Source organism: Triturus cristatus, chromosome 7 (genome assembly GCF_964204655.1).
Source record: "Triturus cristatus chromosome 7, aTriCri1.1, whole genome shotgun sequence".
In the NCBI taxonomy this organism is placed as follows: domain Eukaryota; kingdom Metazoa; phylum Chordata; class Amphibia; order Caudata; family Salamandridae; genus Triturus; species Triturus cristatus.
The window spans coordinates 1549003753-1549018068 of record NC_140590.1 but is presented as its reverse complement, the minus strand read 5'-3'; the positions used below and the strand labels follow the sequence as shown (position 1 = coordinate 1549018068).

At 38.4% G+C, this 14316-nt stretch overlaps 1 protein-coding gene across 1 annotated transcript in view; it reads left to right on the top strand.

The window, feature by feature from the left end:
• RIMS4 (regulating synaptic membrane exocytosis 4) overlaps positions 1-13506 on the top strand; it is a 478826-nt gene extending 465320 nt beyond the window's left edge. Inside the window, exon 7 of the mRNA XM_085619343.1 lies at positions 5031-13506. Within this exon, the coding sequence (XP_085475469.1) occupies positions 5031-5249 (219 nt within the window). The 3' untranslated portion in view covers positions 5250-13506. The remainder of the gene's footprint in view (positions 1-5030) is intronic.
• Positions 13507-14316: the final 810 nt, after the last annotated feature.

The window sequence follows — 14316 nt, the reverse complement described above, 5'->3', positions numbered from 1 at the left end:
TCCAGGGAAGACATGGCTTGGCAGTTTGGGCTGGACTGTTCCCATGAGGCACAGGGTCAGACTGATTTGCATATGGCTATGTCTGAACTAGAGTGGCAGAGTGAGCTAAAGAATGATGATGGATTAAACCCAGATCAGTTGACTGGGCGTGAGTGCTTGCAATGTTCAACACTCCGTCCATCATCCCCTTTGGTTTTGATTTGAGTTGTTTCCTGGCCAGTGTGAGTTGCTGCCATGTCTAGTGTGAACCTGTTTGTCTATAGGAAGTCCTCACCTGGTCTTCTAGCATTGAGACTATCCTTTTTGAGGTTTGCAGCCACTGCTATAAGAAACCCTCTAACTACTGACTTCAGAACATCCTCTAGTATTGCAATTGAAGTGTGGGGGTTGTCAATGGTGTCAAAATAAGTCTGTATCGTGTCACTGATTTCTGTGACCGTGGGTGCATAGGCTAGTAGTTTGGGGTTGAGGCGCCATATAAGGAAGCGTGCACAGTGAATGGGTAAATGCAGGGTAGTTGAGATTTGGGTGTGGTCCGATAGGGGTGCTACACCTATATCTGCTTGTGTGACTAATGGTAAAAGAGAATAGGTAATCAGGCATAAATCTATTCTTGCATATGATTGATGTGCAGTAGAAACAAAGCTGTAGTCCTTTGTGGTGGGGTTCCGAAACCTTCAGTAGAAAGGTTTCCTAGTGGTTGTTGGGGATGTAGATGCAGGCCACTGTGAAGTTACGAGTGTGAAGTGAGATCCCTAAGGTGAGAAGGTGGACAGTTAGTTCAGAATGCACTTGGAGTACCTGTCCTTGAAAATGGATCGTGAAGAACATCTCTATGCCTGATTTCTTTCCGGAGGAGAAATAGTTTCTGTCGAACTATTTGGATTTCAACCAGCCTCAATCCCGTTGGAGAAGGTGAGTCTCTTGCAAAAGACACAAATCACATTGAGAGTCCTTCAGCATCGCCAAGAGGGCTAGGAATTTCGCAAGAGCGTTGTGACCATGGACAATGAGAATCAGTGCCTTAAACATAGCTGTGAGGTAGGAAGTATGCAGACTATTTCTTCTTCCATTGCAATATCTGTGATGGGTCCCATGGGAGGTGATGAGGTTGATGGATCATCATTGAGAGAGTAGCATGTCAACAGAGAGTGGGAGTACCGTGGTGAGTGGAAAACTAACAAACTAGGGGAGTTAACCTCTCCAGCTTTTGCAGACCAATACATCGTATGAATGGGGACCATTTCACTGGGAGAAATCCGTCGCGGAGAGGAGGTGATGAGCGGGAGCTCCGCCGCTCCCAGGGTTCAAAGATGGGTTAGATGGATGGCCCGTAGGGAGGCCCAATCGTCAGTTCACAGAGTGAGGTCCCTCCAGAAATGCGGTAGGTGTTTCTGCTTGGCAAGACTTTGTAGACATCACTTCCCAGTCAGTTCAGTGAAAGGGTAGTTTGGTAGCCAGTGTCAATCTGTGACAGGATCTGGAGACTGTTCCCACTTATGTAGTTGCTGTAGGAGAGCCGAACGTTCTTGATGGCTCTCAGCGGTGGAGTGCCAGTTTTCTTCCTTGTTTAGGGCTTGTGCCATATTTCCAAGTTGTCCAAGGAAGAGTGAAAGTGTCTCTGCTGCAGTGCCAGAGATATCTCTCCTGCTCAAGGCCCAAGATCGAGTTTGCCCCTCCCAAGGTGCGGACAATGTATGTCTCTCCCTGCCAAGCGAATGTGAGCCGGAACAAATAACTTCACTTGTATATGATCCATTTCTCCCTGAGAAAGGTGTTGGCTGGCTTCAAGACTCTGCTTCTTTGGAGTGTGGTGTAGGAGAGATCTTGGTATGCCATATTTTTGAGCCCTCAAAGGCAATTGATCCCCTGTCTTATATTGCGGCCATTGTCATGTTGTTTTGTCGATAGCTATGAAAGCATGTCAAAATATCTTGTAGTGTCCCAGGGGCTGCGGAGGGGTAGCTGGCCCGTATTTTGTGGTCAAATATGATTTCTTTGTCTGAATTCACCAGTATTATGTGATAGAAAAGATTGAATACGTGTTCTTGTAGTTTGCCAGAGTCTGCCTGTGATGGAACCCCTTTGATACGGATATTGGCTCCAAGGGATATTTTCTACCAATCTTCTTGGTGGTAGCTGAGGTCTGCCTCCTGATCCTGGAGTTCGAGCATTTGATGTTGGCATGCTTTCAAATCCTCCTCTCTGACATTGCTGCCTTGTTCAACATTGGCAACCCGATGGCCCATGTCATCCAATTTGCGATGGATGTCCTTGATGTATTGGGCTACTTCCTGTTTCAGGACTAAGATGTCGTCATGTAGAGTGAGGAAGAGTGTTTCCATAGAGCACGGGTAACCGGGGCATCCCCCTTCGTATGGTCCCTCTGGGATGTTGCGGGCAGGGACCGATTTGGGTATCCATGGTCTCTGGTACAGTCGGTGCTCCTGGAGGCGAATTTAGACAACAAGTCTCCATGGGTATCAGCTGCCAGGCAGACTTCAAGCTGGCTCTATGAGAGTAGGGAGTTGTGGGTACGCAGTGTGGCTTGGTCCTGGGGTGGGTTGTACTCTCTATGTCCCAATAATGCTGCCATGGGGTCAGACATGTAGCGGTATCTGCAGATAAGTAGCAATAAGAGGCTTTGTCAGAGGCTTGTATATGTTGTACCTCTCAAGGTCGTGGAGAAGGCGGAGCAGGGAGAGGCATCGATCTAGTGTGTCCCAGCCATAGAGGTGTTCTCCAGCAGGGGGGGATGACACCCATAATCTAAATGTGAGCAAGGTGCTTTCTGACCCTCCAGCAAGGAGACCCAGGGGCCTGCCCCAGTCATGGACTATCAACCCAAAAGACTATACCAGTCATCTCATGTTAGTCGCTGCAGGGCTTATTGACCCTTCTTTATTGTTGGCCTCCCAGAACAATTAGCGGCCGGATGCGTGGGCTCATGCAGACACCCCCAGGCGCCATCCACTTAGGCACAGCAGTAAGGAGGTTTGGTTGCGTAGCTTCATAATACTCAGGGTCCTGCAACCCTTGCAGAACCACCTTCCCAAGTGGGTTTGGGCTCCCGGTCTCCCCTGTTGCGCTAGGCCTCTGGTGTATTTAAGGGCCGCAACTGCGCAAGTTCACTGTCACTTCGGGCAGAGCCTGTTCAGCCCGAGTGTCGCTCGCTGCCTCGACAGCCTTACATAAGCTCTCAGCCAGGCACAAGAGATGCAGGACAAATCCAGCGATGCACCATTCACAGCCTTCGTACACTTCCGTGGGCCACTTGCCAGTGTCAGCGGGACTCCACAGGGCTGCGTGTGCCAGCCGCCATCTTGTGGAGCAAGCTGCCAGGCGAGGCACGCACTGCCAGACAGAGCTCCATTTGCTTGTCAGATGGTTTCCAGCTGCTAGTGTAGCTTGGTGATCGGTCTTATCTGGTTCTGGCCACCATGCTTCATTTAAGAGACTCTGAGCCACTCGTGGACTGTCGGGTGCATTAGTGCTTCAAGAAGCAGATCCTACACTGGCACCATCTCGGACACACCCTCTAAGCCCACTTTTAACAGTGGTCAGTTCTCCTTAGTTAAACTTATCTCATCACCCATGCCCAGGATGTCAAGCAAAGCAACACCCTTTTACATTACGTTGCCAATTGCCTAAAAAATAAGTAACACCATTCAAAATCTAAAGTTCCTTTTGTTGTCTTTTTGTGGGATCCTCCTTTTTTTAAAAGAAACACTGCAATAATTCTCATTTAAACATCTGGAAGAGGGGTCAGTGAAGATCCTATCTACCAAAGTTCTTAGGGACATCAGCTACTTGGAGAACTGAGAATTCTTCTGTATAGTTATCCACATCTTAATTTAATCATGAATGGCCGATCCTTCTTGGTAGTTTTTTTCTGCCAAATGTAAGGACCATTTCCTCTTAAACCAGCACATTCTCCTTCTTGTTTGTACCCAGGTCAACTTCTTTTTGACTATTTCATCTTCCCTTTCTGGGAAGGGCTGTCTGGATTGTCCTTGCTTCTTTATGCTCAGTTGGCAAAACATTTAGAACCTTCCATCTCCACCCTTAGCAGGTAGATTGTGCCTGCTATCTCTGTAGCGAATGACCATGAAGGATTATGACTCCCTCTGCTGAAGAGAGTTACATCTCGGAGGCATTGTAGCTCTTATATGGAATCTTTACAGTGCAGTAACCTTTTTTTTTTTTTTTGAAACCGTTTATTACAAAATTAAAAAAATATACAGAGATGGGCCTACAACCTTCAGGCCGGCCGCTAGCAAGCAAGAGGAGCATTGGATACAAACAATAGCGCCCATGCCGCGGCGAAGGGAAATGCACAGGAGTTAGAAGCGGTGGTAGCCACACCATCCGAGCACACATAACGGTTTCATTTTAATATAAATAACAACACAAGAACAAATCCACAAGGCAACCCACAATCGGAAACAGCAGCATGTGCTCCCCTAGCAGGGGGACCCTACCAATCCATAGGAGTAGCAAGGGGGGGAAAAAGGGCAAGACTGGGATTAGGTGGACTCAGTGCCCGGGACCGGGGAGATAGACTGGCTAAGGGGATGGGGCCGGTGATGGATCGGGCAATAACGGCGGGGTACAGATTCCCCCGCGGTAGGCGTTCCAGGGGCCCCATACGTTCACCCATGTCCCAGGCTTACCTCTCGCAGTGCAGTAACCTTGGCGTTGCATGCCACATTTATTACATATTAAAGTTTATATTATAAGTGACAAGTTTGACACATTACATTTATATTGCATGGATTTTGCATCAAGTATAAAGGTGTTTTTATGACTGAATCGATGTGTTTATCCTCCATATGATTTTATTGCAAACTTCTTTGACAAAGAGGTGGGACAAAGTGGTATTATTGTCATTACTTACCAGTGGTTTTGTCCATAGATATGTGTTTCAAATTTCTTGCTGGCTCTAATTGGATCCTAAATATGGATCTACACTGTAAAAATGTGCACCTGTAAAACACTCTTAATCAGTATAATGTTCTCTTATGTTTCAGGTAATGGTGTGGGGTAACTATGGACGAATGGAGCGTAAACATTTCATGGGAGTTGCCAGGATCCTGTTAGAAGAATTGGACTTATCAAATGTAGTGATAGGCTGGTACAAGTTATTCCCAGCATCTTCAATGGTTGAACCATCCACAGGACCACTTATGCGAGAGTCTTCACAGCTTTCTTTAGAAAGCGCTGTTGGACCGTGCTGTGACAGATCCTAATGAGCAAAGAATGGACTTCTTTTTTAAGCACTCTGTCAAGGTTACAATGGCCAGATCTCTGACCTCGAGAGTACAATTGCATGTTTGATCAATTCCTCTGTGACTGGAAAATGAGATTGAGGTTGACCTTTGACAGACAAAGGAGGGTGATGATGTTTCCCTCAGTCCAAGTATGAGAGTGCCCTGGTGCACAACGTACTATATGTGAATTCATACATATATACCTCTAAGTTTGCATCACTTGGTGTCATATGTAGACATGAATCCTTGATCATCTTAGAAAGTTTCAGCATCTTTTCTGAAAAGGAAAGTATTTTCTAAACTTTCTACTAGGAATTTCTATAGAAGCGCCTGGCATTGTTGCCTGAATTATCTACTACACCAATGAGGTGAGAGCAAAAATGGTATAAAAAACCCACAGTACCTACATATTTTGTTCGATATCATCTAAGAAAGAACTGCAAAAAATATTTGAAGAATGTTTTATTAGTTGCAAATTGAGTTAGATACTGTGTTGAAACTGTGCCAAATTACCAGGAAGTGTCTTTAATACTTGGGTCAATGCTATTTTGAAGCATCCTTCGTGTGTACGCAAATATATTTGAATTAGAGTAGCTAATGATAACTAGGAAGTCTTTATTGACTGTAAAATGATTGGAAATGCACTGAAGCCATGAACTAAGATGTAGACAAAGAGTCCCATAGTAGCGTTTATAGCTCACTCACATCCATCTGCATGTTCTTTTGACATAATGGTGTTAAGACTTTCAAGTTTAAATATTTACCTTATGAGGAGTCATCTTATTGGATCGACTCATCTGGAAATTGATCAACTTTACAAGTAGTTGGGCTAATACAGAGCAAAGATAATCTCGTAGAATTGCCCATGGTTTATGTATACCCTAGGCCCTGCAGTGCATGCCTTAAAAGTGGGACGGTGCTTTTTGTGGTACATGTACAATGCAGCAGTTCTAGGCAAATTTAAGCCAATGTCATAAGCATTGCCTTTTTGCCTTTTCTACAGCACCTCCTGTGATCAGAAGATACTATAAATGCTGCTAACATGCTAATGAATTTAGAACAGCATTGACTTAGAGCTAACACATAAAATGCACTATTTTGAAAGGATCATTTCAAGGTATCCACTGCAGTTTTCGTCAAAAATAATACTGAAACATATTTATGTTTTCAAAGCAGCTCTGTTTTAAATACATCAGTCCAGATCTTAGTATGTTCGGTGGTGATTTGCTCAGAGTGTAGCTTCATTTTGATTTGCGCTCTGAAATGATCATTCACTTTTTTAATTTTAGGAGATTTGCCCTATTCATATGCATGGGTTGGTCTCATATATTCTGGCTTTGTGTACAGAATTATCTTGGCAGCAGGTGATTACAATACATGTAGACCTCTGCCAACTTGGCACAGCTGTACTGTATGGGGCAATACTATCCACATTGTACCATACCAAAGACCGAAGAAGCGGATATGTCTCTAGTGCCAGCAAGTACAGATACAAGAGATGGCCACTGGCTAGTGTATGTGCATGTTGAAAATTCTTCTGAGAACACAGTTTTACTTCTCGAAAAGTTGCTAAAATGAATGTATTAAACCTACCTAAAACTTTAAAAAGAATTTATAAGGCAAATTATGGCATGAAGGCATGAGACAATACATAATTAAAATGTTAAATGCGCTTACCTCTCTTCCAAATTCTTTGAGGGACTGGGTACTGCATATTTGTGTTAGAAAATGTCAATGTTATCTTGAAATGGGAATAGTTGGTGACATAGATCAGTAGGTTAGCCTTTGTTCAGCGGTGCAAATGTGTGTGATATCCAAAAGAAGTTTTTAGCAATCGAAAAATTGAACCATTGTGTAAGGCTTAAATGTGCCATTGACGATATCATCAACCACATCATGCATCTTACTCTAGTTTATGGTAATGTGGTTTGACATCTAATTTTAATAGAAAATTGTTCCATGCTTGGGAGCTTAAAGGTAATGCCATTTTGTGACAATTATTGTCTCAGGACCTCTTTAATTGCCATTTATAGAAAGTTTATATATTTGGATTATGCTATTGAAAAGTAAAATATATTTAAATACAGTTTAATAATACTTTATTTCTAATAAATGTTCAGAATAATTGTTCTAAACATTAGATGTTCATCAATAACCAGTGTATGCTGTCTTTAAAATACTTATTTGCAGACTGATTAAAACATGTGTCCAATAATATATTAGTTAACCATATATAATTATTAAATAAATGCTATGGTATTTATATTGATGTTATGTTAACTCACTGCACCCATTGCAATGTGCAATCTTTTAGAGTATTTAGGTGCTGGGTGCGTGAATTCCAATTTAGCAGCTGCATAAATAGCCTTCCACATAATATAGACTATGTCAGTATCCTCTTCATAAAAAGCACAGTAGAACAGTTTTAAAAAAGTGGATCAGTCTGAAAGAAGATTTAAAACCTATACCTTAACACATTAATTATTTAATTTCAAGCAATGAGGATTAGGACTAGGCAGCCATTACAATTGTGCTTCTGACGTAAAAGCATCCTAGACAATGTTCAAAGCTATGAATCCACTTTGCATTAAATGCTGATGTATAATCCAGAACAAAGAGACCCCTTAAATGGCTTTGTTTCAAGTAGAAGCAGATCCTCCAAAGTAGCACTGTAGAATAGTTTGTTATAGCTCATTTGCATGAGGAAGTCTACCCACATATCCACAAATGGAAAGCCTCCTCACATTTGACCAACTTGCAGCCAGACTAGTGTAGCATTGTCTGATGCTACACTACATAACCAACAAGACCAATAGAGGCATTCATCACTCTAAAGGGTAACTTTGCTTGTTTGCATGTGAGATGTACTTTTTGGTGTCCGGCAAGTATATTTGATCTCAGTATGAATTTAAGTACATATAAATATAAATGTAGGAAAGCCTAAGGCATGCTGGTTCAATAAAAGTTGTGTTCCATTTAGAAAAGCATGTATGTTACACTCATGTAGCATTACTGACTTTAAAGCAAGTCAATCATGCTAATGATTGTCCCTCACCTAATGTGAGGGCTCAGGCTACAGTCAAAGGTGCATAAGGAGGGTAAGAGAGACTAATTAGATTTACTGGCTGATTTTAAGTTCAGAAATGCAAATGCAATGTGCTTTTATTGTCACCATTCCCCGTCATATGTCTCTCTAAAAAGCATATAGTCAGTTGTGAAAGCTGCAACTCAAGGCCTTATTAAATCTCTATTGAGGTCCCATTTACTCTACATTTGCATATTTATGTTCAAAACCGTAGCAGGTGTGGAGTAAGTTAGGGTATTAGATATTTACCACTAATGTGTTGGCCTTGTAGTGTCATATTAGGTTAGTAACACCACCCAATAATTTTGCTCAACAAGCGTATGATTCACGTTTCAACTTCTACCCTATTTGAGGTTTTCGTTAGGACAGCGAAATCTATTTCTAGATAATTATTACACTTGAACACAGAGTTTCACGCTTCAAACATATAATACTTGGCCTTTTCTTTTATTCAAATGTGAATTTGAGGAACTTACATCATATCTGCCTCCTGTCAGCAAATGATTTCTTAGTTTATTTTGAAATTAAACTCTTTTTTACGTGGCTTGTGGCAAGCTTTGGTTTACACTCAGTTTGCCTGGTTGCTTGTCACTTATATGTTTTATTAAAAGATCCCTCAGCCTTATTTTAATTTCTTCCATTGTATCTCTTTTTACTCAGCCCTTGTGCAGGGGTCATGTGGGTAATGGCTTTATATAAGTCCAAAAAAGGCAACAAATGTAATCTGTTTCCCTAAAAATAGCAACAATTTAGCACTTCATCTAACAATAATAAGCAAATATTTTTTCAATGCCTAGTTAAAAATTCATGAGAAGCAGAGGAAACACATATTGAAAAGCTTTTCAGCACAGAGCACATGAGCAGTTCATAACCACATATTAAACTCCCTGATAATGAGCTTATATTAAGGAGGTTCCACATATTCTAGCACTGTATTCCATTGATTGAGAACCATGCAGATTATTTAAACATATTACTCTTAGAGATTAGTGCTCAGTAGGCAATATTTTACCATACATGTAGAACGCATATAGATTTATTAATACTGAATAATATACTTTATCAAATAATAATTAAATATTAAACTAATGACATTGAAAAGGAATACGAAATAATATGACATCCCTTGAGGATTCCAAATCTCTTTTAAACTGCAGTTTTTTTCTTAAGCAATCTATCAGTCTACATTTCAGTTAATTGAGCATAGACATGGTTTAGAATATGAAATATTTATAGGTCTCAATCCAATTGTGCCATATTATTATATTATGTAAAGCAATGTTGTAAGCTGATACAGGTCAATATGCCAAAAAGGAAGTTTTGTAAGACAATATACATCTAAATGAGAGAGAAATCGATTCATATGCGAAATATTTAACACTTTTGTTTCATTAAAACACATTTTAAAGTAAAGTGCTTGTGTTTCTCCAAGAGTGTCCTGATTCTGGGATTACACTTCTTGATCAAAGGCTGCCTCTTCAGGTGAGGTATGTTAATGACACTAGGGCCCAATTGACCTGCTCACCCTTAGGAAATTAGTGTTTCAGATATATTTTTGAGAGCTCTGTGCTTGAAGTCTGATTATAGGCAAGTAAAAGGGTGAACATTTTTCTATCTAATATACTCAGAGTCCAGCAGGAACCTCAGTCAAGGCACATTTTTTCTACATAGGCATTAAAATTCTTCTAAAGTTAAAATTTAGCTTAGCTTTCTAAAAGTCTATTTCCATACTGCTTCAATAATCCACAATATTCCGTATGTTTTCTTTAAACTGGGAAAATAATTTTGAGTCAATTAAATTGTTAGCAAACATACATGTAATCATTTAGACATTTTTGAATCCATTATAAGTGGCTACTGATCAACAACTCTTTGCAAATATTAAAGGTTAGCTGAAAAAAATGTGAAAAATTATATAAGCTATTTTTAATTCCTTCTGTAGAAACAATAATGCTAGACAATGTCCAAGAAAATGCACTGTTTACCTCCATTGAAGTCTTCTTTCACAAATGTAGTTAAATCATTGGACTCTTGTCACAGCTATGGTCAGTTGGCTGTCTGATCAAGGAATGTTAAAGTTGTACGGGGAACAAAACATTACACACAAACTCATTGTCCTGTCTACACTAACATGTCATTTTGATATACTCCTTACACATATTTCCTTATCTATATATTATGTGGGTATATTTACAATAATTATTTGGAATATTTTATCATCACCAAATAAAATATTTTTATGATTTGTTATTTAAAGATTTGCTGCATTTTCTTTGTTAATTGTGTTGATATATTTTTAAGCAAAATATCAGATTTAATTTTCACAGAGGGTATCATATGTATATACTATATTTGGAACAAAGTTCCTGTTTAAGTAAAATTCTAGAACATTATTAAATAGACTAGTTTAAATGTCTTTTAGCAAAGTCTTTGTTGAAGGAATGTGTGACTTACCAATAAAAGTATTCAACTGTTTTCTTCAAAATTCTGCACTCTTTCTATTTTTTATAAAGTGAATCATTGTGATAGGCTATGAAAGCAATAATGTATTTTTTTTGTTGTACATAATTTAATTTCATGTTTAGTTACTTACTGATGTTTCACCACTAACAGACATTCTGGTCCTATTCATATCTAGCTTACTTATTTCTATACATGCATATACATATATGTAATGCGCAGTGATTTATTTTGTTTAATATTGATCAATGCTTGCAAACTATTCATTGATAGAAACTAAATTGTGTTTCTGGAGTTGAATCTATTCCTGTGAATTGCAGATATTCAGCCATTAAACAATTTGAAAAAATGAGAAAAGTGAATAATATTGAACTTTAGTAACTGCTGATGAAAGATTATGTTCATTCATTGACCTCTCAGTGTTGTGGTAACTATACAAACCTTGTGACTTTCAATTTTGTGGTTAATATTATCACCACAATCCTTTCATTGCAGTATGTGACATGCTCACAAATCTGTACACGCAAATATAGTTTATGTACATATGGAGAAAGACAAACATATACACAACATAGGTGACAAAGCTCATCATCATTTACAGACTTTCTCCTTTGCCTGAATCTTCTTTCCAGTGAACCTTCACTTACCATCATGATTGTGCACCTTTAAATCTGGTATATACATATATATGTGTACAAAGACACACATACATCTCAATACATGTACTCAAACCTCTCAATAAATGTGGGCTTATGTATTTTAGCATACAAATTCACATTGCTTTGGCAATTCTGTAAATTATATGCCAGTGAACATCCATGTAGACTTTTCACAGTACTGGGAAATAAGACATACAGTGGATTTTCACATGTTCATCTGGAATTACAGAAAATATATAAATTTGCACCCAGCAGGCTATTGAAGCAGACCCTCTTGCAATGAGCTATGCTACTGAAGAATCAGATTATGAGGCTAAATGTGTAACCTTAAAGGGTGCATATAGTGTATTGTGGCACATAAAATACTATACCCGTAATAAGCTGTTTGTTAAGTTTGATCTTAAGACGGGCCCCAACCTTTCTGCATTTTTTTAAATGATAATTAACAGCAAAATATTACATTCTCTAGCTCGACACCTCTATTAAAAATGCACAAAATATGACACTAAAGTTTGCTTCATTGACAAACAAAAAGCACACACATCTCCCAAGCTATAATTCCAACTCCAAGTTAACTTCATGGTTTCAAAATCAGCTTGTTTTAAAAAAATCACTTTCAATTATTAATGTTTCTCTATTTAAAATATTGTTAAACTAGCCACACAACAATATCAAAGTGCACTACTAGGTCCCATGCACACTTAGATTTTTTTTCTGGGGATTTATGAATATTCATTGAGCAAAGAAAATGCTGGATCTACTCAGGTCATCATGATATTAACAAAGTCCAGAAAAGTTTTTGTTTTTAATTGTTTGGCAGAATATGGTAAATTATTGGAATTATTTTAGTAAACCCATTGTTCATGTTGCATTAAACCACCCCAAATTAGAAAATCTGTATCTAAGGAAAGAATTGTATAAATATTTGCATATTTTCTTCCTCCAGTCTTTTCTGCCCTAGCAAAGTCCATTAGTTTCATATTTATAATGAAAATGAATGAAATGGAAGAGGTCTCAACAGACATTTGTGTAAGCTGCTTACTGCCAAAAAGTTTACATTTTTCCTAGATGTCATACTTTTACACATAACTTAGTTGTTTGTGAGACAGATTTGTATTCCAATATTATTGTCAACTTCTTAGATAATGTCTTCATTTTAACTTTGTAAAGTGACACTAGATTTTTTTTGTTGACATCAAGGTTGTCATGCAGCTTGATAAGAAAGACATGATGACAAACAATGCCATGGCCTCACAATTTGAGAAAGTCTGAGGTCGCAACAGAAGTATTTAATATTTTATATTGAATATTGTATAGACCGGATTTGCATTCTACACATTGATTTAAATGTAGAGATGTATTGTATTACAAAACGGAACATTCATTATTTGATTTGAATAGATGTGAGGCCTAATTTCATAAGCAGGTCTGTGACAGCAGCATTTAAATTTGTCAATGTTATTGATCAGAAAGCTTAAAAAGACCTGTATCATCAGCATTTGAATGTGCTGAAAGTAAAAAGCTGTTTGAAGTATTTGAATTTGTTGCTCAATGTAATGTTGTTTTCTTGGTTACTATTGGTAATTCCATCAATAATAATTTGCAAAGCGCATTCAAATATCATTGATGCTTATACTGACAACAAATCTTGATATCACTGGCACTAACCTCCTTAAGCGATCCAGACAATACTGCCAATACAATTAAAATATAAGACACAAAACTCTTTACTTGATCTAATCCCTCAATTGTAAGCTCACATTAATACAATCTAGATACTGTTATTTTTGCCAGAATGTCTTTCATTATGAAGAGTGTGACGTTGTTAGTTAGCAAACTTCGATGTAGACTGCACTGTACATATCAAGACTATAGTAAGTGGAATGCCATTTCTGGCTTTAGTTGAAGACCAATTTGTAGTAAAAAAATACTTATACATGAACATTTACTGTCTGTAAATTTTGTTCAGAAACAATGTGATGGTTCATTGATGAACAATTTAATGTTAGTGTTTAAGTCATAAAAATGTCAATAATAGTTACAATAAAGCCTTTTTCCTAAATGGTGTCTGGCATTATCAATTTACCTTTCCAATACTTGAATGTGCTAATACACAAGCAGAGCGAATAAAAATCTATCAAGTGTTGCATCTACTAAGGGACCACATGATTAAGTGGTTTCTAAAGGGGGGTGAGTGGAATAAGAAGAAAATATAGGGCTAAATGTTTGAACAATAGTAATAGCGATTACCAAATAGAAATTTTTGCGAATCAGTATTTGGTAATCACTGTAACTAATGTACAAAGGGGTCATTTACCCCTATCCCCAAATAGTGATTCGTAGTGGGTCACAAACAGACCTACCTCATCAATATTAATGAGGTAGGTGGCAATTTGTGACCAACGGTGATTCGCTGCCATCACAGGGATGGTGGCTTTTAAATAAAGCAATCTTTTTTTTAAAAATAAATTCAGCTCATTTTCCTTAAAGGAGAATGGGATGCCTTAAAAAAGAGAAAAATGGAATGTTTCAGTTTCATTTTTGAAGAGTAGGCATGTAAAAAATATTTTTCGAACCATTCTCAAAGAGGAAAGGGTCCCTTTTGGGCAACTTTGCATTTGTGAATGGGTTACCACTAACTTTGATATGGTGGTAAAGTGCAAATGTTTTGAGTCTGCATTTTGGTTGCTAAACATTCGTAAATAACGAATGCTGAGTATCCTTTAGGAGTTTATTTTCACTAGTAAACAATTTCTGTCCAAGGTCACATCACAAAGGTCAATACTGGTTCTAGTAAATCCCCACAACTGTTATATATTAAATTGCATTTCATAACACTAAA